At 49.1% G+C, this 23,383-nt stretch overlaps 1 protein-coding gene across 11 annotated transcripts in view; it reads left to right on the top strand.

The window, feature by feature from the left end:
• KDM2B (lysine demethylase 2B) overlaps positions 1-23,056 on the top strand; it is a 101,334-nt gene extending 78,278 nt beyond the window's left edge. For 7 of the 11 annotated variants that reach the window (XM_027469653.3, XM_027469660.3, XM_027469655.3 and 4 more), the window contains 10 exons: positions 5,266-5,490; positions 9,001-9,144; positions 13,862-13,948; positions 14,483-14,752; positions 17,423-18,096; positions 19,551-19,714; positions 20,213-20,374; positions 20,627-20,728; positions 21,056-21,274; positions 21,786-23,056. In XM_027469653.3, coding sequence (XP_027325454.1) covers positions 5,266-5,490; positions 9,001-9,144; positions 13,862-13,948; positions 14,483-14,752; positions 17,423-18,096; positions 19,551-19,714; positions 20,213-20,374; positions 20,627-20,728; positions 21,056-21,274; positions 21,786-21,967 — 2,229 coding nt within the window. In that variant the 3' untranslated portion in view covers positions 21,968-23,056. The remainder of the gene's footprint in view (positions 1-5,265; positions 5,491-9,000; positions 9,145-13,861; positions 13,949-14,482; positions 14,753-17,422; positions 18,097-19,550; positions 19,715-20,212; positions 20,375-20,626; positions 20,729-21,055; positions 21,275-21,785) is intronic. The other 4 variants (XM_027469652.3, XM_027469649.3, XM_027469661.3 and 1 more) reach the window with 3 other exon arrangements.
• Positions 23,057-23,383: the final 327 nt, after the last annotated feature.

Consider the following 23,383-nt stretch of genomic DNA (forward strand, 5'->3'; position numbering starts at 1 on the left):
CAGAGCTGCAGGAGCTGGGCCCGGGGGACAGCGGCGTGCCCCGGGTGCTCCCCTTGGTGGCAGATCCAGCGTGGAAGCATCAAGAGAGACGGGGCTGCACCGCCCAGGAACCTCAGCCGGGTCTTGGAGGAGTAACTTCATTAAGCCTTTGCTTAATTCCGTGGGTGGCGTGGCACCTAGCAGGTGAAACTACAACTCTCCACGTGTACCTGAACGGCACGGCTCCCATATGTGGGTAGCACAGTGGCTTTTATCAGTCACTTTCTTCTGAGGTTGCCCTTCAGCCTCTCCCCTTCCCCTACTCCATTTCTGGACTGAGCAGTTAAAGCTCGCTGTGTGCTCCAGCAGGAGCACAGATAGGATTTACCACGCTGAAGTGGCAGCCGATGCTGGCAGCAGGGCTCGGGAAGGTGCATGCCGGGCGTGTGTCCTGCCTGCTGGGGGAAGAAGCGTGATGGTTTTTGTTGGGCCAACCCCGATGGTTGGTCCCACAAAAGCTGCGTGCATAACCGGACTGTGAAAAACGCTCCCAGGCGGTGGTAGTGGAATTTCTTCCAAAGATGAGAAGCTGTGTTTGTGTGATGTGCCCTAGCTTTGTGTAGCTTCCTGGTGCCTTTCTTTTTAAGAGCTCCTACTTTGGATGCGGCTTATCTACAAACGCATGTTTTTGCCAATGTGTCTTATTTCACCCTCCAGGCCTAACTTCTGCCTCCTCACCACCAGAGGAAAATAAATGGGGGCACTTGGTTTGGCACTGACGTGCCGGCTTATCACGCCCTGCACAACGTCGCTGTGTTGGCAGAAGAGCTGGTGGAGTGTTACTTACGTGTAGATGGACCTGCAAGGTAGAAACTTTCCCACTTGGTTGGGAACGAAGAAGTTCCCCTGGTTTCCCTTACCCCGATGTGCCCCTTACTGCTGGGCTTGGGCCAAAACCTGTCTTGTTGGCCACCTCCACCTGGCAGGAACGTATGGGTGATGTGAGCATCACCACCAGCGGAAAACAGAGATCTGAGTTAGCACGTGTACGCTTTGGGGCAGATAGGCTGGAGTCAGATGCATCGAGTCTGTGGCGTTGGCTTGTGCTCTTCACTTTGTGTGGCTTTTAAGGATGTTACTGGCCATCAGCCTGATTTTTGCTGCCTTACACTAGCTTCCTCCTTGTCACCACCGAATGCTTGCAGCCACATCACCCTGTCCTTTCTTCCTCCTTCCTCTGGCTAGGGTTTGTAACAGCTGAAGGAATTGCATCGGGATGCAGCGCCTTACAGAGGTCTACGCAGAGGACTGGTGCCCCTCAAGCCCCAGGTCCTCCTCTCTTTTGTTGCTAATGTTGTTGTGTGGATTTGGTCGGCATAACTGGAATGTGTCCCGTGCTACAGCAGGAAATCATCCCGGTCTTGGGAGCGAAAGGGATACGTTTATGTGGCACAGCACCTCGGAGCAGTGAAAACCACAGCTGTGAGATGTCTGTTCTTGGAGAGATTTACGCAGTGGGATACGTAAGCTGTACAGATCGTACTTGGGTAGAAAGTGAAGTGCTTCGGGGTGTCAGAAGGGCACTGCAAGTGCCCTTGGATGTTTCTGGAGGCGCTCAGGCTGAAGTCGTGGTGCGGTGCTGCTGGCAGCAGCAGGCAGGTTGCTGAAGCTGGGTGGTGGAGCAGGACCCATGCCCGCTTGTAGAAGAGCTTGTTTCTGGGCTACAGGCTTCATCAGCCTTGCTTTTAGGGCAGGCCAGGACTCCTCCCGGACTGGCTCAGGCTGTCAGCTGATGTTCCTCTCCAGAGCAGAGGCGTTTGTATGCAAAATTGCCTGGTGACAACTCCAGCAGAGCCTGGTCAGCGCTGGGATAGCAGTTGGGGAACATCAGCACCCACTTAGCGATGCATTTACAGCTGATAGCTCTTGAAGAGTTGTCTCCAAAGTTTGATTTGGTATTTTTTTGCTAATCTGAGATCTTTTGAGTTATTCTTTGCAGCTGTGAAGGTCAGAAGCGTGTTGCTGTAAACCCCAAAGCTGTGATTCTGTTGCAGAGTGTGGAGTTCAGAGTGTATTGCATCCGATGGCTAAAATTTGTGCCCAGTACCAGGTGTCATGCGGGTCATGCTGTGTCTGGTGCAGGAGCAAGCTCTGAGCATTTAAATTTTGGTTGGTGTGGTTACCTTTGTCTGTTTCATAGTGGTAACATGAGGGAAAAGCCAGCAGAGTGCCCTGTTAACACAGGTTATTTTAGAGGGTAGTGCCAGTCCACCAGCTTTCTAGGTCTCAGCATAACAGAAGTAAGTATTTAGTCTATTAATCCTAATAGGTTTTGGGATCTGCTTGCAGAGCCTTTGTTAGGAGCCTGGGAGAGAGCTCTGCGTCACCTCAGCATCCTCCTGCCCCTCTTCTGGAGGCTCTTCTGTGGCCAGAGAGGTGCGGGCAGGTTCTGCGGAGGTGCCAGAGAACACAGGACTGCTTTTGGTAGCAGTCCAGGCAGCTCTGCCTTGACCCTCTGGTGTTTTTTGTATGAATAGGGGAAAAAAATTCTCTTCAGGTATGGTGGAAGCCTTCTCTTTGGGACAGCTGACAGTGGTGGCTGCAGGACAGCTCCATGGAGTCATCCTGGGAGGGTGCTGAGCTGGGCAGCCCCTGAGAAGGAAATCTCCACCAGGTTAACTACCTGGCTGCTGTACCATGAGCCTGCAGGCTGAGCTGGGGGTCCTGCAGCATCTCTTCCCTAGCATCGACCTGGAATTCATCTGGCTGGCTGCCACATGCTAAATAAACCCCAAGTCGTGTTGGAGGCTCCTTCTACCCCCCTTGAATCCCAGCACTTCTCTGGGAGAGCAACCCACAGGCCAGCTTTTCTTCTGTTGAGGTTTATAAAGCGACCGCATTCAAGCCCCTTGAAACTGGATACGAGTGGGAATTCCTGCTGGGCCTCTCCAGCCCTGCTGGCTGGGATTGGGACATCCTGGTAGGAAACGGGGGAGGATCGAGGCTGGTGGGTTGGTAAGTGAGCACAACCCCAGCTGGTCCAGTTGCTTGGGTTTCCTGAAGAGCAGTGAAGAGGGCCGGGCACAGATCCGTTACATTCAGTGGGGTCAGAGCTCTGCGTGGCTGCTTTTCGCTGCGTGGTGGTGATTTACGAGGAACTCTGAGTTGTGTGGTGTGCTCTGGCTTCCCACTTGTCCTTACAGCTTCACCTGCCTGCTTCTTTCTTTTATTTGTATTTTTTAACCAGAGTTCTCCGTTTCTGTGTTCAGCGATGCCTTTCCACCACTTGAACCTTCCCGGTGTCCTTGTGCTCAAGACACGGTCACCAGAACTGGGGCTTGGGTCGTGCCACTGTGGCAAAATCAGGAGTTGCCTTTGGGCTGGGAAAAGCACCGAGTTTGAAGTTTCCTTGTGAGAGATTGCCTTTAAAAAAAAAAGACCGTGCTGATGGCATTGTAACTGCTGTTTGCCCTCTTAAAAAACTTAATCGTGTTCAAACCTAGTGGGAAGGAGCTGGGCTAACGCAGAACCTTCCACGTGCTGTCGGCAGACGGGAGCTGCCCGGGTTGCTGAATGTGTTTCAGTTGAACTTACTCCCTTCGGTTCGTTTTTCTCATTTCCTCTGCTGGTGGAAGGAGGTTGTAATAGAGAGAGTGGAGGGGTGATTCATGCCGAGGAAGGAAATTATCTCTTATCTAGGTGCTAAGCCAGTCCTGCCAGAGCCGACTTTAGCCTTGAGAGGCTGCAATGTTGGTCTAAAAGGCAAATATTTATTCTTTAGAGTGTCTGAAATTGATCTGAAAGCTGTGTCTAGTGCAGTTTCCGATGGGAAGCTACACCTCTCTGCGTTCACAGAGCACAGCGGGATTCAGCTTGCGAGGAGAACAGAAACTGCTGTGGAGGAGCGTAATTAAAAACTCGCAGGAATCCGTGTAACGTCGTCAGCTGAGTAATGCTTTCTCCCACCTCGGTTACAACAGTGGGTCTGTGGGAAAGGAGGCAGAGAGGTGCAGCTCCTTGCTGCTCTGCTGTGTCCTAAGTCACTGGGGGCTTGCTGGGATGGATGGGAGGAAGGTCAAATCCTTTCCCACGTGCCTTTTTGTCAGGGTTACCATACAGCAGGACACTTGAAAGCTTTGGCAGTACCAAGCCCAATGTGTCTGTAGCTCTTTCTTTTAAAAGCTGCGGTGGAAATTGCGCGTGGCTTTCTGTAGCCAACCTCCTCCTGCCTCGGTGACTGCCCAGAATTCAGCACAAACAGAAAGTGAAACTGGTTAAGTCTGGCCTCTGTGTGCTGGGGGGCACCGAAAGTGGAGGAGTTGTGCAAATACTAAACCAGATGAGCTCTGCAGTCCTGTCACTGTCATCTTTATGGTGAAAGTTGTCAGTAGTAAGAAAGCCACACCAATCAGTGGCTAATTACCCCGTATGATGACACTGTGCTTGGCGATGTTTGGCTTGTGTTATTGTGCTGAACAGGGAGTTTCTCATTAGAACATGAAATTCAGATATCTGGAGTGAATATGTTGCAGTTAACCTCATCATTTAAAATCTTTTCATGTTCCTTTAGCTTCTGCCTCAAAGGTCATTGAAATCTAGACCTGGGATGCCCTTTTTAGCCTTTGCACAGCATCAGTTAGTACTCTGGTTTTGAGCACTTGTTAGTGTTGGATAGGAGGGGAGCTGTTCTGGAAGGGGTTTTGCAGGATTTGTGGTTTATTTCCTGGTTTGTCACTTGGCAGCAGTTTGTGCTTTTCTTTTAGGGAGACTGCTGTGACTTGAGCCATTGTTGCAGAATGTTTCCCTGCTGTATCTAGCCTCAGAATTACTTTTGCTGCCTCCTTGGACTCTTCTGAAGGAGGAAAGTAGACCTGACTTAACCTGAGCACAGTCCTAGGAGCTCCCTAGCCCAGAGCTCTGTGCTGGCACAGGTCTTACCTTTGACCTAAGCCAAGAACATCACTTGGGGCTCAGTCCTGCATTGAATTGTGCATAAATAGTTTCTCAGTGCCCTCCTGTTGTGTTGGGTTTACGATAGATTTGGCATCTCTCACTTGCGCCTAGGTTTCTTTGTCTTTTTACAATTCATTTTTCCCTCTAAAGGTGACAGAATTCCTTTAGCTCTAAGAGTGATTGCGTGCATCTGCTGGGTATTAGCCATCTGCGTATGGCTGATACATCTGCCAGCTTTACGTCTGCGCCGTGTACGGCTCCAGCCCAAGGACTTTCTGTAGCTCAGGTGTTCCGTGGGATGTGCAACTAACTTTGTGTGTCTGACTCTTTCAGAACAGGGCGGTCGGACGGCCCAAAGGGAAGCTGGGCGCTGCCTCTGCGGTGAAGCTCGCAGCTAACCGGACGACCGCTGGAGCCCGCCGGAGGAGGACGCGATGCCGCAAGTGCGAGGCGTGTCTGCGGACAGAGTGCGGCGAGTGTCACTTCTGCAAGGACATGAAGAAGTTCGGGGGGCCTGGCAGGATGAAACAGTCCTGCATTATGAGGCAGTGTATCGCAGTAAGTGCACCTGCTGGTACAGCTCGTTCGGAGATTTCTTTCCTTCAGCTTCCTCTCCTGGTGACAAGGTGTGGGACTGAGCCTAAAGCTCAGTGACGTGGCTTTTGTTCTCAGTAGTATAGAAGGTAGATGTGGAGGTCATCAATTCGCCAGAAATTGGCACTCAAATGACACTGAAATTCTGGGATTGTGGGGAGAAGAGAGAGCGGGAAGTTACCGTTCAAATTTGAAGAGGCCTCTGTGGTTTGGGCCTCTGAAATTTCTAATAAAAGCCACCTTGCAACAATCTTTACCACCTTAGCTGCTTGACCACCTCAAGATGTGCAGAAGTCTTTGGCATCCCCCAAGACTTTGGCACTGGTGACCAGAGGCTACTTGAGGTCCGAATTTCAATTAATTTGCCATTTACCTAAGCGTACAAGGGGGGTCTGATGGAGAAGAGCCAAAGAGCCATCCATCCTGGGGCCTTCTCTTCCTCAGGGACTGGAAATGGCTGTTGGGGGATGCGGTGAGTGTCAGAACAGGGCAAGTGGTAGTCAAAGGCAGTTTCCTGGGCTATTGTGATGTGTTTCTTAGAAGCTTCTTGAGTTGTAAGTGATAGCTTTGTGTTTAACACGTATTGACAGATTAGTCTTCCATGAAGTTCTGAATCATTGCTTTCATATCGACTGTCACTGAGCTCCTCAGGCCTTTTGTCCACAGTGCTCTCGTTGAAGAGGAAAAATTAGCTTTGGCTTTCTCATAATTCTTTGGGAAGGCCTTTTGTGTAGTGTTGTTGAAGGTTTTGGTTTGGTTTGGTTTGGTTTTCTTATTTTTTTGTGTGTTGTTTTTTGTTTATTTTGTTTTTAAGGGAAGGAATGTTGTTTATTCATAACTGAATTACACCATCTATCCTGATTTCTCAGTAACTCTTGATTCAGTCTTGCTACAGTTCCTTTCACTTACATTTTTTTCTCTAATCCTGATGTGGTGGCATTATTAAATGGCTCGGGTCAGGTTTTACAAACCGATTCACACTCAGGGTTTCCAGTAGTTGCTCCTGGTAGCCCACGCTGTGTCCTGCTCTAAGCCATGCGGTGTTCTTGACAGAGGATTGGATTCAGCTCTCCTGGATCTTTTAGTAAAGTGCACAGAATATCTATCTACCTTTCCTCAGAGTGCTTTTGCAGCTCAAGTGTCTTTTCTTTGAACACTTGATTTCCTGGAGTGTGGCATGAATCGAACAGCATGGATGAAGAATTTATCATTCTCCAGGGAGAAGAACTAGTGAAATCATGCTGCCTTTTTAGTGGAGGGATTACATTAGGGCTGCAGTGTGCTTCCTCATCCTGCCTGTAGAAGGAAGTTTTCATAGTAAGGCGTTTCAGTCTTCACACAGGCTGGGCCTTGTGGAGGAGAGGAGCTGGGTTCTCTCCTGGCTGTGTGCAGTCATCTTCTCATCCCCTCTTTTCTTGTGAAGAAGTAGTTTCCAGTTGTTACCTGCAGGTTTATTTCCAGGAGCCGTGTTTAGAAGACACGGCTCTGTAGTCGAGACACTTTGCTTCCTTGTCCCACCTGTGCATGTGCTTAAGGGATGTCTGCTCTTTGTGAGGTCTCGGTGGTGTGAGTAACGGTGGGAATATTGCAAACTTCCTTAGAACAGCGAGAGCGCAGTAAATTAACAAGTTGAACCGTTGCAGTTTTTAATGGTGCCTTCCGTTTCTATAGGCAATCCAATTGTCTTTACTCTTGTTCATTATGTTCTCTAACAATCGCAGCAGTAATATATTGTGGTACGCATCCAACAGCTCCCAGCTAAAGGAAACCACCAAAGCGAGGCTCTGTGGAAGTAATGATCCCCACAGTTCTGGGACTGTGCCTTCCTCTGGTTAATAACACTGCCGATATTAACTAGGCGCAGGCTTTCATTAAACTCAGAAGCCTTTAGAGAGCCAGCACTGCCGTTCAGAGAACAGGAAACTCCTCTGCATCACTGCTTCAATCAAGGGAGGAAGGAGGAGGGCCTGGGACACTTGCTGCTGCGTCGAGTAGGTCTGAAGGAAGTGGGGGGCTCTGTGCTGGGAGGTCAGGTTGTGACAGCAGAGCTGCTGTTCACTCCAGCAGTGGGACAGAGCTAGGTGGGGCACAGAGGAGGTTCCCGAGACACCCTTGCTCCCAGCAAGAAAAGTTGTACTGCTTCTGGGCTGTTTGTTCCTCGGGGGTGGATATAAATAGGTGTCGTGTGGGAGATGGGACAGAACAGGCGGACAGAGCTGTCACAGCTCTTAGCTTTCCTCTGGTTTACCTGCTGGCGGAGTGGGATCCTGGGGATTCCTCTTGTGTGCATGGAGGAAGGCTGGGAATTCAATAACATTTGCAAAATGCTTTGAAAAGGGACTTGTGGGTAAGTACTGGCGTGAGAAAGCAGAAAAGCGTTGCCATATCTGATGCTGGTGCGTGGGGCAGCACGCTGTGCTCTGTATTGGCTTACCATAGTTAGTTTTATCCCTGTCTGAAACTTCCTGAAGGATGGGCTGTTGCTGCAGAGATTTGATTCAGTGTGCAGTTTTTTACTTCCAGTCTTTATTTGCTCCATAAATGAGAGAGCCTTGCCATGAAAAGCCACATCTCTGCTTCCAACTACCTAATAGTTAGGGAGTTGCAACCTGATCGATTCCATTTCACGTTATAGCCAGCTTCTTACAAGGATCTTCCGTTTATTTCTTGTAATGGCTTGTACCTTATTGCAGGAAACAAGAAGTTTGTTCCTCATTAGCACTAAGGTAGCTTTTTAATTAGACTGGCATTCAGTGCTTTGACTTGGGTGATGGATATAAGAGATGCTGCAGTTCCCTTTCTGCTTCAGCAAAAGATAGGAAAAAAAAACACAGAGCTTCCCACTTGTGACACTTCTGGAAGAGGAATTCTCTCTTTAAGTGCCTGTGCAGTGCTTTTTGCAATGCTTTGGGGGCAGGGCCTCCTGTAGTAGGCTATCAGTCAGCAAAAGGTCTGTTCTGGGTCTGTCGTGGGCTTGCTGTGAGGGCTGGGTTGGGTCCCACAACATCTGCCTGCCCTGCCTGTAAAACAGGGGCGCTGCCAAATTGCCAGGCAGACTGTGAAGCTTTACGGATGTGAACAGTGATGTTGCAGGTTGCTTCTTTTGCCTCCCTTTGTATGGTAGAAAAGTGACACACGTGCCAATGTCTGTGTCAGCTCACAGATCCAAGGGACCCACACAAAAAAACCCCAACGCTTTCATCCCTGCAATGCCCCGTGGATTAATGTTGCTAGAGGGAGGGCACTTTGATTCCCTCAACACGTCCTGCGATGCTTGGTCTGGGTACCCAGCCCCAGTTACCAGTTTTTCTTGCCTTTGTTGATGCGCTGGGACGGAGCCTTCAGCAGTTTGCACAATTAAGCGCTATTTATCTTCTCTTTGGAATGAAAATACTGTAAATGCATTTTGAATTCTTCTGTTCCCGTATGTCTTATGTGCCCTGATCAAGACTTCCTTCTGATATGTGTAAACAGCCGGTGTTGCCTCATACTGCTGTATGTCTGGTGTGTGGAGAAGCTGGGAAAGAGGACACTGTGGAAGAGGAGGAGAGCAAGTTTAATCTCATGCTAATGGAATGCTCCATTTGTAATGAAATAATACACCCAGGATGCCTTAAGGTGAGTGCAAGGATGTAATACCTGTTGGAAACAAGCAAACTAAAAGTAGATTAGATGTCACCTTAACATAAAAGTAGGGCATAGAAGTTAGAAAACTTTCACGGTTTCGTCTTTGGAAACTGAGTGAGCGCAGAGTTGGGGTGAGAAGCAGGACTGAAGCCGTGGCGTTGCGCGGTCCTGGCTGGCAGGAGGGAGCTCTCTTCTGATGTGACCAGCATCCATCCCCTGGCCGCCCAGAGCAAGCCTGCAAAACGTGCGTGCATGCAAGTGTTTTATTTATTTTTTTACTTCTTATTTAAGTGAGGTATCTCAGCTGGCACAGGAAGCTCAAGGGGGCAGAGGAATCTACCTGCATGTAGCGTTGGATGAGTTAGTCACAAACCAGCAGCTCCTTCCCGTGTCCCACAGAGTACAAGGAGCGGTTTGCTGTCCGGGTTTGTCCAGGCACAGAGCTGCCTTTTGGTGGCAGCTGGCTTGAAGGTGCTGTGAGCAGAGGTTGCCGTAGGACTGCAGCTCCAGAGAACAAACTGAGCAAGTTTCAGGCTGCAGGAACACTCAGCCTTGGCTGCCTCGAGCACTGCGAGCAGATACCCTCCTCGTCAGTACCAGAAGTGTGATTTTGGGCAAGTCCATGTGTCTGAGCACTTGGAAGCCTCCTTTCTCCAGAGCTGGTTGTGTCTCGGCTGCTCAGCCATTTCCTGTTGCTGATTTGTTTATGGTTAAAGTGATTTGCCAAAGCAAATGTGCTCTGACATACCGTGCCCCACGAAGCAGCCTTGGGCCCCCGGGGATCTCCGGGAGGGGAGGCGCGTTCCTCGTGCAGGCCCGGGGTGCTGCTCTCCGTGCCTTTCACTGTTCCTGCACTGTGTGCTGAGATTCACCAACCAACCCGTGTGTCCCTAGAGCAGAAAGCAGGTAGCTTTGATACCCACAGCTCCTGCCACTTGAGGATTCGGGGAGCTTTGCTTGCTTAAAACAAAGTTTCAGGGGGTGAGGAAGCGAGGGAAGGAGCTTCTCCTTTCTCGGGGTGCCCCGGTTCTGCCTTGCAGCTGCTGCTTTCCTACTCCAGCCCCCCTCAGAGTGCTCCACACCCCCCTTCCCTCTCCTTGCAGTGCCAGTTACACTTTTTGGCTGGGTCCAGAGGCTGGGATTGTTGTCTAGTGGCAGTTCAAGCGTGGTTTCCTCTCACCGTACCACATCTGGGACTGGTTGCACAGGATGTGGGTCAGATCTGTGAACTCAAGCAAGTGCTGTTTGTTCCTTTATGCATATGTGATGTTCCGAGTGATGTTTTGGTAACTAGGAACAATGTTGCTCGAGGTATTGCTGAAAATGAAACGGTGGGAGACTTGCAGCATGTCTTGTTTTTTTAATTACTCTGTGCTTCTGTTGAGCTGCAACAGTGGGATAGTGGTGGTGGTCAGATACCCAAACAAAAGGGCTCCAGGAGGATTTCAGAATCACCTTGGAAGGCGAGAGAAGAACAGCAAAAAGCAAACGGGACCTTTTCCTTGGTTCCCTCCTTGCTCTTTGTTCCTGGGTTCCGTAGTTTTCTGTGAGACAAGAGCCTGGTGCTTTATTTATGTGCTGCCCCCTGATGTGGGCTTAAAAGCCCCGCGGACAGAGTCCCATAAACAGCCCTTGTGGGAAGTGCCTTTGAAAGCAAACATGGCCCCAGGGCAGCTGCTGTGGGTGCCCACCAAGAGGAGATCCCCTCCTGGCCTGCTCAGAAAGAAGGCAGCAGGAAGACGTGTGAACTGTGGGGGTTGTCTCCAGCAAACGTACTTTTGGGGGAAACCAGCAGAAATTGGGCAGGGAGGGGAGGAGTGAGCGTCCCTCCCTGCCTTGCTCCCCTGCAGAGAGAATTCTCTCCAGGGTGCATCTCCAGGGCTCGGGCACGTGCACTGGGCTGCTCGTGGGTAGCTTGCTCTGTCCTGTTCCAGCTTCCCCCTTGGGCTTTACGTGTTCGTGGTGGGTTTTCTCCAGGAAAAAACAGTGTCAGGGGGTGGCCTCGTAGGGCATCTGCTGCGTCTGTCGCGTGCCGGTGCCTAATACTTGAGCTAGCTTTAATGCTAGCTTCTGGAGGGGCTTTTATAGCTGATCTTTAAGAATTAAATGATCCTTAAGGTTCCTTCCAACCCGAAGCATTTCATGAAGGTAGCTGGGGTTCATCTGTGCTCTGCCACACTCGCAGCCTTCAGGAGCTCCTGCGGGTGCCCTGCTAGCACAGGGTACGTTACACGCCTGTGTAGGAGCTGTGTGAAGGGCAGCCAGGTTGTGGCATGTCCTGAGGAGTGGCACGGGGTGCTTTCTGACACGCTGCTGCTTTTCTTGGAAAACACAATACCAGCACGAGTGCTCGTTCTGCCGAACAGCTTCTTAGGAAAATCATGTTGGCAAGCCTTCCCCCAGCACAGCGCTGCTTCCAGAGGAAGCTGCTGAGCTTTTCAGAGGGATATTGCCTTTCAATGGAGCAGAGCGTTCGAATTGAACCAGTATTGATGGGTTTCTCTTGCTGCAAGTCCCATTACTAGTAATGTTGGTTAGCACGGGTGACCCAAGTGCAGTGTCTGATGCCGTTTCCTTAAGGAAAAGGGGTTCGTTTTCCCAGTCAGATCCTCTTCTTTTTCATCTTACGTAAATGTAGTGATAACGATGGAAAACAAGGGATATTTTAGTTGTATTGACAGAAAAGCAGAAAGAGTAAGTGAAAAATAAAGTCCTTTTCCAGCACAGCTGCATTTCTGCCCCTGTCCTCAGCCCAGGTGTGTCCGTGCCTGGGTTATTTCAGTCTTGGCGCTGCCAGGAGTCAGGGTTCTCGCTCAGCGATACCAGACCAACATCCCAGAGTACTTTACTTCCCAAAAGGCAGCCCTCCCGGCAGGGCAGGCTCACGCTGAGGCTTCCTGAACCTCCACCCTCGTGCTGCAGGTACGGTCCTGAGGCTGCCTCCTGCCGGGGCTCAGACGCCCACCTGCTGGTGGTAGCAAACACCCAACTGGCTCCCACCCAGCCTAGGAGGCTTGGGACAGATTCGGTGGCAGGTTTGTGTGTGTCTAATTAGTTTGCTTACAGTTCCTCACATCTGTTCAGTTCCTTCAACTTCACAGAAGGGACGGAGCTGTAATGCTTTCCCTTTGGTAGCATTTGTTCTATATTCGGTGCGGGAAATAACTTGTTCCCAACTTGGGCTTGGGCCAGGGATTGTTCCCCCGAGGCAGAGATGTATACAACAGCTCCTGGAGTATCTTACACCTACCATGGGAAAGAAGGTTCAAAGGCGCACAGTTGTGATAAAACCAGTATTTAAATTCTGCCCACTTCATTTACTCGTTTATTAACTCCAAAAGACTTGCTGAGAGAGACTGACATGTCATCAGTCTTGCTGGATGGTGAAACTAGCAGAGCTGCTGTCTGGCTCAGGGACTGGAGGAAGCAGTTCCCTAAAAGCGGGGCTCGCTCCTGCACAGCCAGCACGTTTTCACCCAGCAGGGAGGAGGAAATGTTTCAGAAACAAGAAAAATCTGCAGATCTTTGCCCCTGCCTGTTTCAGCAGCAGTCTCCTGCTACTGTGCTGCCGATGCCCAGCTGTTTGTCTTGACTGTAGACAACAAAAACACGCTACTACAGCCACGAAACCATCTTTCCTTTTTCCCCTCAAGGCTTTTGTCTAAATATATATCGAAATCCTTGAGATGTGAATGTGCCATCAGTGAGCATATGTGTTTGTGTGGAGGTGCTTTTAGCCTAGCTGTACTGTTCCTCCTCAGTTTCATTCACAGAAATTTCTCTTCAAGCCACCGATCTCCTGTTTGGAGAGTAACGAGGGCTCCCGTGTGGAGAGGCAGAAAGCAGCTTCGCAGCCCTCTGCTTTCGGCTGCGATGCGAAATGCAAAATGTCCCTGTCCCGCAGGGGTAGCCGAGCAGTAAGAGCTTCTCTTCCTCATGCTAGCTGGATAACTGGGGGGTGAGGAGCCCTGAAAATGATTTCATGTGTCCATTCTTCTGAATAAGTGTGCCTGTTCTCCAGCTGACTTGGCAACCAGCGTTTTTACTGGCACATGAGCTTGGGGGCTGGGTGCACGGGGCTGCGAGCTCCGGCCATAAAGAAAAATATTTCAAGGAACACTTGATTACAGTGCAGGGTGCTCTGCTTCTAAAAATGCCTGCCAGTATTAATATATGTGAGAACGTGTGTATGGGAAAAATCCCTTCCTATGAAAAGCTCAGGCTGTGCCTCGCTTCGGGATGGGGGGGGACATGGGATGGGGCCTGAGCTTTTCGCATCAAAGTGGGAGGCCTTTGGAGATGGCACAGTTACAGCCCTTCTTGGGGGGAGCTTGGTGTTTTGTTTTCTGTTTTTGCTTTTTTTTTTTTTTTTTTAATATTTTTGCAAGAGCAGAACATACCCAGTGTTAATTAGGATGGCCCTTGACCTTCACAAAACCCCAAACCTGAACCCCGTGTCACGTACCAAGTTGACCAGCACGCTTGCCTCCCATCGGTGTTACCACGAGGGTGGTTTTGTGGGACTGAGGCTGTGCTCAGCACCAGCACCTGTGGTGATCGGGGTTTCTTTTCTGTAGCCATCAGGAGGGCAGCAGTCGCTCAGAGAAAAATGAAGAGCTGTAAGAGATGCCTCTGAATGATTCTGCCTGTAGACTTTTGCAGCTTCCTGTGGCTTGCTGTGAATTGAGTTGTGCCTCTCTTTCACCAGGTGAAGGAATCAGATGGTGTGGTTAACGATGAGCTGCCGAACTGCTGGGAGTGTCCAAAGTGCAACCATGCAGGGAAAACTGGAAAAGTGAGTTTAATGGGGATAAGTGGTGCTGGAACGACCTACAAAATCTCAAGCTATTCCCTCTGGCTTGTAGATACAATTTCGCCCAGTACCAGCTTTTGTTTTTGTGTCTAATTCAGTTGAGTCAAAGGAAATAAGCTCTTGGCTTTCTGTTTGTTCCCCAGTCGTTTTCTTTATTTTTCTCCCATGCGCTTCACCCAAAATCTGGGGAGAATGTAGGTTAGTTCTGTACATTGCTGCATGTTAATTTCTAAGATGAAAATACTTCTTTGGATTTTGTAAAAGGGAAAAAAATAGGCAAAACCTGAAGTGTTGTTTGTTTTCTTTTTTTGTGTTCTGTTTTTTTATTTTTTTTTGTAAACTGAAACACTGCAAGTGTGTATAAGAACTTCTTAAAGGTTGAAACTACTTCTGTAACTCCTTGTTAATGCTTTTGTCTGTTACAAAGTGATCAAGCCACCAGTGCTGGAGACAACTTACATAAATAGCTGAGAAAGGCATGAGATATAAAGTTTGTTTGTGTTTTGTGTCTCTTTGGCGTACAAGCAAAAGCGCGGACCAGGATTCAAATACGCATCAAATCTCCCAGGCTCATTGCTGAAGGAACAGAAAATGAACAGAGACAATAAGGAAGTAACAGATGCTGCAAAACGGAAAGGGGACTGTGAAGAAACTCCCAGGCGGAAATCTGAGGAACATTCCAAAAAGACTCAAGTTGACTCAATACTGAGGAGAAAGTCAGACGAAGTACATCTGCGGAGGAAAAGGAAATTTGAGAAACCCCAGGAACCCTCTATGAGAAAACGGGTATGACAAAACACCCTTATGTACGTACGCAGATGCGCGTGGGCTGGTTGGGGCTGATGTCTCTTGCCTTCTGGCTTGTACCTCGTCTTGAAATCCCAGATTGCTACAAAAGAAACGGCGATGTTTTACCTTCCGCCCTGAAAACTGCTAGTCTAACAGGACAGTAGTTTGAATGGTGAAGCTCGGGTTGACATTCAGAGGCTGAAAACACTGGGCTGTGGCTGTTGGTTTATTCAAAGTACTGGAAAACCCACTTTAACTAAAAAGTCACTACAAGATGCTTGGAGTAGGATCAAGGTGAAAATCAATTTTTTATGGAAGCCTTTTCATCTTTAGCCACTTGGTGGCGCGTGGCAGCATGTTTTGTGGCTGATTCACAGATGTACAATGCTCGTAACTGATCAGAGGACCTTTAGAAATGACACCTTCTGTAGCCTGCAGAGAGGAGGAGCTGCTCACAGCAGCATTGTAGGCAGAGCTTCTTCCCTGAATTTAAAAGTCAAAGCTCTTGGGCCAGGCAGGGACACTCCGAATTGTCATGTGGATTACAAAACACACTAATAAGGACATACAGAAATGCTGGTTTGCAGAGATAGAATTGAGGACCTAGATTTCACTTCTTTCACTAATCATCAGATGGCTTTAACATCAGGATCAGTAGCAGGTTTTGTACTGCTCATGTAGTTCGCTAGGACTTGGTAGTCGGTCTGCCCCTCACGGCTTGGCAGAGGGAATGCTACGGTACAGTAAATACAGGGATTGTTGGTGCTTTGGTGGAGTGGGAGAGCAAAATTCATGACACCAGGTTATGCACATCTGCTTTCTGGCCATGATTTCCTTTTCCCATCCCTGCGGACTCACTGGAGTGTTTATGGATGGCTTGAATTGCTCCGTGAAAGCCCCCCAGCGTGTGAGGAAGGCATTGCTGGTCACCAAACCTTCAACAGACAGCAGAACAAATGTCATGTTTGGGGGTTTTTACTTGTCTTTCTTCCAACAGCTAAAACTTGGACAAGAAGAGAAACTCTTCAGGAAGAAGGTGCTTTGCCTTTTTAAAAGATGTGTTCTCAATCCCTTTTCATCCTTCTCACATGAGCCGAGTGGTGAGCCAGTTCATCAGCCATGTCTTTATGTCACAGCAGGCATCTTTGTTATGCCATGTACATCTTGAAGTTACAGAGTCTCTCTCTTGCAAGCCTTTACGCTCCAGAATAGTTAGCTGCAGTGTCTGGTTCTGTATGTCCTGGGTTTGTGTCCTGTATTAAAACACAGTTGAAAGCTGTGTTTTGATGACACCAAGGAATGAAATCCTGTTTCTGTACTGATGTTTTGCTCCCCCTGCGTGGCTGAGCCCTGCCCTTGCCATGCACCCCCCCAGCAGTCTGTGTCACAGCACACTCATGAAGCCCCCCACTGGCACAATATTGATTCACCTCTCACAATCTGCTGTGATAACAGGACTCTGATACCTTTAAGTTATGCACTCATCAGTACCCTGCGTGAAGGATGCTGCAAGCCGGCAGTAGTCTGATGGTTTACTTCTTTTCTTCTAACCTGTCATTAATGTTCTGTGACCTCTTCCTTTATAATGTGTTTAAGGACAGGGTGATCAGCTTTCTCTGCAGTGTGGAACACAGGAGCAGATCACTGACTTGATCCCAGTAGTTCATTGCAAAGGGATAGGCATTCTGATACAGCGAGCGTGTTCACAGCAGTTCTCCTTTCCTTGTCAGTCCTGATCTCTTCTCATTAAATCTGTTTCATTTTAACAGTTGCTAGCTTCTTCTTGCATGCAGCGATCAATTACTCTTGAAGTCTTCCTTGCTTTTGGCTGATCCATCTCCTACATTTCCATCCGGTGTGCATCCAGGAGAGACTAGATTAAAGCAAGCGAGCGAAGCGCGGTTCGCTTTTACGAACAGTGACCAGGGCAGGGAAGAAGGCACCAGCCAGCCCTCGTGAACCCGCGTTGCGTCGGAGATCGTGGCAGCGTGAGGTCCCGTCCGCCTAGCAGTGTCAGAGCTGTCAGTCGCATCCCCTGTTCTGCATGCACCGGAGGTGGGGGAAGCTTGAGAAGATGAACCGAGTTCATTCAGTAGGACATAAAGGGGCAGCTAAAGTGTGGTTGACCGAGGCTGTGAGTATCCAGCAGTAAAGGCCACAACAGGAGCACAGCCACAGTGCGAGCCGGGGATGGCAATCCAGGAGCTTTCAGAAATTCAACTTCTGGCCATTGGGCACCCACGTGTGTCAGGCAGTGTTGACAGTGGGAGCTTTGCCCAATGAACGCGTCCCGAGCCTGGTCTCTTCTGGCCTGTTGGGGAAAAAAAAAACAAACTGTCTATCGTACGCTGTTCATCTTGTGTATGTAAATTGTCTGGTGTGTAACGATAAGGCCCTTAAATCTGCAGGATTGTGCATGCTGAATCAAGGCGTTTATCGCTCCCTCGGAGTCTGGAGAGCCCATAGCTGGCCTCCTCATCCCTGTGATGGCACTTGAACTTGATACCTTTGGCCGGCGAATGTGCCCATGTGCTGGGACGGGAGGGGCGCTGTGCTGGCAGGCAGCCTGGCCCCCCGGGCACGGCTGCCCTGTAGAGCATCAGCGTTGCCGAGTGTTGCTGGGCGCCTTCTTGCTCAAATAGTCAGCCCTTGTCTCTTCCTTTTCAGCGGCGATCGTGGAAGGCTTCAGATGACCGAGCTGCCATGATCAAACCCCTGCGGCGCCTCAAGCAGGAGCCGGAGGATGAGCTGCCTGAAGCACCCCCCAGGTCCAAGGACAGCGACCAGTCGCGCTCCAGCTCGCCCACCGCGGGTCCCAGCACGGAGGGCGCCGAGTCCAGGGACAAGAAGAAGTTCAAGATGAGGCGGAAAAGGCGGCTTCCCAATAAGGAACTGAGCAAGGAGCTCAGCAAGGAGCTCAACCAGGAGATCCAAAAAACCGAGAACAGCCTTGCCAATGAGAATCACCAACCCATCAAATCTGAACCGGAAAGTGAAAATGAGGAGCCAAAGCGCGCTTTGAGCAACAGCGAGAGACTCCATAGGTTCAACAAGGGTTTGAACGGGACTCCCCGGGAGCTGAGGCACCAGCTCATCCCCAGCCTGCGAAGCACCCCTCGGGGAATAACCCGGCCCCCGCCTTCGCTCTCTCCTCCCAAATGCATTCAGATGGAGCGGCACGTTATCCGGCCGCCTCCCATCAGCCCCCCTCCGGACTCGCTCCCCCTGGATGACGGGGCAGCCCACGTGATGCAGCGGGAAGTCTGGATGGCTGTCTTTAGCTACCTCAGTCATAGAGACTTGTGCATCTGTATGAGAGTTTGCAAGACCTGGAACAGATGGTAAGGAGCAGGGGAACCGAGCTGGGTCTGATGGGGGGGCACTCTGAAGGGAGGTGGGTGACTGGCAGTGATAACATCTGCTCGGAGAGCTGCACAGGTTATTACTGAAGCTCTGCTGAGCACAAGGGGAAAGGGTGCCCAGCAGCATCTGAAGAAGTAGCTTGTCTTCTTCTGGTGCTCTCTCAGAAGCAGCAGTTACTGGCACTTCTGGTGGGAGTTTTGTGTTTGTGCACCGGGCTGCCGGAGCTGTAGCCCCCAGAGCAGGCTGTTCCGTACAGAGACACCGCAATGTTCCGCACGCTGGAACAGCCAGCCTGGGTCATGCTAAGCCTTGGTGTCATTGTGCCCCCAGGAGCTGCTCGCTGCTAGCACAGTTGTTTTTGCAGCTCAGCCATTAAATATCTGTTGAGATACAGTGGGGATCTCCCGGTGCCCTCAGTGTACTCCAGAAGGTCCGTTCTGATTGTTGCCCTGTAGAGGGTACACAAAGAGCGATCCCCGTTGCTGATTCTCTACCAGCAGAGCCGGTGGAGAAATCTTTCATCATCGCCTTTACTTACAGTGTGTCTGTTGGGTGCTCAGGGCACCGGAGTGTAAAAATTAACAGTCAGTGACTGTACCACAGCAGGAAGCATCAGTGGACAGGTTTAAATGTTTCACTGAACTTGCAGTAAAATACCTTTTTGTCTGTCATCTGAGATTGGGCTGTGGTGTGCACACAGGTGGGCAAATCAGACAGAGGCTCCTTGGTAGCACAGTGCAGTATCAAACGGGGTAAACACCAAAAAGGTCGATAATTTGGGGCAAGGTGATGCCCATGGAGCCCCCCTTCCCTGGATTTCTTGGTGTCACAGAAAGGTGTTAAGACACTTTTTCCACTTAAGCACGATATTTTCTAGTGGAAGATTCAAGAAAACTTGGAGTCTCACAAACCCATTTGGGTTTCTTGTTGGTGGCCCTTAGAGAACCAGAAAGACAGTGTCAAAATGCAGAAGCCATCTAGATGGCAATACTGCAAAACCACGGAACCAGGAGAGGGGGATCTGTTTTATAAAATTCACTGGGTTTAGGTGGAAAGTGCAAGGAAAATCAGAACAGTAACTTCTAACCAGTCTTTTTATTCGAAAGATAAGAAAGAAGGTGCTTATGTTCAGGCTAGGAGATGGATTTTAATAAACAAACTGATGACTTAAAATGAGATCCTAAGTTGCTGACACTTGTAATTCCGTAGAAATAATTCCATTTATTGCATGATACATTTGATGGAGAAACTTCAAACCTATGTAGCATTGTTTCTATTTGCGTGCTCATCTTAGCACCACTGAGCCTTAGTTTGGCTATTTCCCATTAAATGCTGTAGTTTTCCCTCCTGTTCAATGACATCTTTTAAAGTCTCACACAAATGAAAACGAGTGCCAAATTAAAGCGCTGTTGGCTTTTTTCTTTTTGGGTAGGTGCTGTGACAAAAGATTATGGACCAAAATAGATTTAAACCATTGTAAATCCATCACTCCACTTATGCTTAGTGGCATTATTAGGAGACAGCCTGTAACCCTTGATCTTAGCTGGACAAATATATCTAAAAAGCAGCTGAGCTGGCTTATCAACAGACTGCCAGGTAAGTGACGTTTTCTTGATCGCTTTTCACCAAATCTGGCAAACCCGTTTGTATCTAACCTGCAATCTCTGAGGGATGGCTGGCGGGATCCCTCTTATCTGATGCGAGGAATAGATACGTAGGGATGAAGCATCAACATGTTAAAATGAGCCCAAAAAATAGTTATGCTGTGACTACTTGGCGTTGTAGGTAGAGTAATTTGAGGCAGGTCTCAGTCTACGGGTAACATTGCTGGGGGGAGTGCCTGTGCTGACTTGATCAGCGAAGCGTGCGGCTGAGGGCTGCTGCAGAACTGTTCTCCCCCACAGGAACGAAGTTGCAGGAGGAGGGTGGGAGGGAGGGCTGGGCAGGAGGAGGCTCACAGGGTCCCTGCTTGCCCTGGAGTGCTGGGATCGTTTCAGAGCAGCACTGGGCTCACCCCAGCCTGCTAGGGATAGCAGATCACCGTGCACGCCTCTCTGGGTAGGCCACATGCTCCAATTTCTTCTGTATCTGCAGGTCTTCGAGACCTGCTGTTATCAGGGTGCTCATGGATAGCAGTGTCAGCACTTTGTAGTTCCAGCTGTCCTTTACTCCGAACTCTGGATGTGCAGTGGGCAGAAGGCCTGAAAGACGCCCAAATGAGAGACCTCTTGTCGCCACCCACAGATAACCGGCCAGGTAACAGGCGGGGGGAGCGCGGGAGGCCTGTCCCATCTGCTCTGTGGCACGTTCTGCTGCTAGTCCCACCTGCAGGGGGTGTGCAGGAAGCCCTGCAGCTAGCACCGGCGGGGTTCTGGGCTCTGCTTGAGGTGGTTCAGTAGTGACTTGCAACACCTCGCTGGAAGCCGCTGGGTATTGAGTGATGTTCTGACTGCTGAGCAGTCATCTGAGCCACTGTGCTGGTTTTCTGTCTGACTTTCTTCTCTTCAGGCTGCAACGGGTGTACTTTAGAGAGTATGGAAACACTTTCTTCCAGTTCAGGGAAGGAGCAGTTCTGTGGGTCATGCCACATTCGCCCGGATTTCAGCTCAGGTGAAATTTTGAGCAAATCAGATCTGCTTTCTGGCATGCACTGCACAGCCTACTGCTTATTCCCGACTTGTAATTCCGCTGGGCCCCTGCAGTTACTTTTATCCCTTTTTGTTTTAAAATCAGGAGGTGGTTTTTGCCCACGTGCCTGTGCCAAAAATAGACAAGTGTTCCTGCTGATGTCCCCTCCAAAGCAACAGACAGGCAAAAGCATCTGAAGTTAACTTAGGGCAGCAGTGTTGTGTGTCACAGTGCATTTCCTAGAGACGTGCAGATGTTCGCGATGCGGCGCGAGGCTCGGAGGAGTGACCTGCCTCTCCTGCTTTCCAGGTCAGATCGACAACCGGAGTAAGCTACGGAACATAGTTGAGCTGCGCCTGGCCGGCCTGGATATTACCGATGCGTCTTTGCGGCTGATCATAAGGCACATGCCTCTGCTCTCCAAACTCAATCTCAGTTACTGTAATCACGTGACAGATCAGTCTATTAACCTGCTGACCGCAGTTGGAACCACCACGCGGGATTCGTTAACAGAAATTAATTTATCAGGTACGCAGCATGAACTCAGGGGAGGGGAGGATGGGAATGTCTTATCGCTGTTAGACCTGTGTGAAATACTCAGCAGTGGAAGTGGTTTTCCCCAGCTACCTCTATCCATGCCCCCTGTGTAACAGCCCCACCAGCGCTCCATTTCTGTGCTGCCGGTGTAAATAATCCCGCAGCTGCCCAGCTTTCCCAGGGCCCTCCCTCCTCTGGCTGATGTGCAACAGCCCCTCCCTGGTGGGAGCCACGTGCTGTTACCTCGCTCATCCTCCTCCTCGTGGGATTTACAAACGCTGCCGCTCTGTGCAGCTGGTGCTCTGCTTTATCTCATCAGTTACACAACAGAATCTCAGGGATCAGAGCACGGCAGCCAGGCTGGTTGGGGTGATTTTGGTGTCAGCACAGCACAGGAGCAGAACGGGCCTTACTGTGGTCAGGTTGAATTGTCCTTGTGCTGAAGAACAAACCAAGACACGCTGTTAACATTTGTTTCTCTCCCCTCTTTTTTTTTTGGCAGACTGCAATAAGGTTACTGACCAGTGCCTGTCTTACTTCAAACGTTGTGGAAACATCTGCCAGATCGACTTGAGGTACTGCAAGCAAGTGACAAAAGAAGGCTGTGAGCAGTTCATAGCAGAGATGTCAGTAAGTGTTCAGTTTGGGCAAGTGGAAGAAAAACTTCTGCAAAAACTGAGTTAGTTAAAGGACCTGTGTAAATACTGGGGCGGGGTGGGGGGAGGGACGGGACTAAGAACATGTAGGGATTTTATTTTCAATTGGGAACTTGGAATATTGGAAGATGCCGCAATTGGATTTTACAACTCTTGTCGAGGAGAGAACAACGTTAAACTACCCATGTTAAGAATTTCAACTTGTGCCACTAATTCAGTCTACCTGGGATGTCCTGCACTGGCTCTTATGCAAATTCATAAGGCGACTGTTATTGATGATAATTGTTCACACCCGGAAGAAGACTGATCTCCAAGAAATACTGTTATTTAAAGTACCACAGCATGTGCTTGGTAGTGTAAATTTGATTTCTGCTTTTCATTTCTTAAAACAACAAAAAAAAAGTTGGTGTCATTAAAGTGGACCACGCACTGCATTTCTGCCTTCTTAACACATTTTGTTTTGTTACATCTTACATTATGCAGAACTATTTTTGTACAAAAATTGTTTAAAAATTATTTATGCAATGTTTGAATGCATTACCAGTGTTTCGGTTTTGATTGCCAATTTTTATCTTTACTTATGGTAGGAGAGAACTTAACCTATACTTCGTAGACAGTATCTATCTACAAACGTGCCCAGGTCAGGAAAAGTAGGTTAATACTTTCAACTTAAAGCATGTTTTAATGGAAGTTTATATCCTGCTTTGTATACTTCAGAAGTGACATAAGCATGTTGTGGAAATAAGGTGTAAATTATAGTTGAAGTAAAACACTTTGCCAAGTTTTATCTGTATAGAAATCACCTTTTTCTCAAAATTTTAAAAATTCCAATTTCAGCTTTTGCACATAGGAGGGTTTCACTCTGTAGCATGAGCTCTTGTACTCAATATAAAATTAATTTATACAGTGAGTCCAGCAGTAGAATAAATGGTCAAACGTAGTCTCTCTTTCTTTGAAGTGTGAGTTGAGTTCTCATTTAAGGTTTATAACATGGTTATTTCCTGATTGTAAAATTCTGCATTCATAAGTGCCATTGTTGTAAGGTGTTGTTTTCGTAGACCTTCCTGATGCAGTTTTACCTTTGTTGAATTTGTATAAACAATTGTACAAAAACAGACACTGGCTCTGAGGGCTTTTGTTCCAAGTTGGGATTGCCGGTGGGGAAGTTGTGGGGACTTCAGGGGTGGGGAGTGCTTGTAATTAGTGCAGTTGAGCAAAGAGAGCAAGTAGAGGGACTTCTTGCTGAGAAATGGGACTTGTTGACTTCTCTTTCATGTGTTGTGCAGAGCCAGGGAAAGTAATTGTACTGAGCAAGACTTAGAGCAGAGAAAATTGCCTGGGTGTGTGGTTTGCCGTGTGTAGCGTAACACAGCCAGGTCCTGGTTCTGCACACTGAGAAGGTAACTGCTTGCAGCCTTGGTGAAAGCCCTGACTTCTGACACAT

Source organism: Anas platyrhynchos, chromosome 16, assembly GCF_047663525.1.
Source record: "Anas platyrhynchos isolate ZD024472 breed Pekin duck chromosome 16, IASCAAS_PekinDuck_T2T, whole genome shotgun sequence".
NCBI classification, from domain to species: domain Eukaryota; kingdom Metazoa; phylum Chordata; class Aves; order Anseriformes; family Anatidae; genus Anas; species Anas platyrhynchos.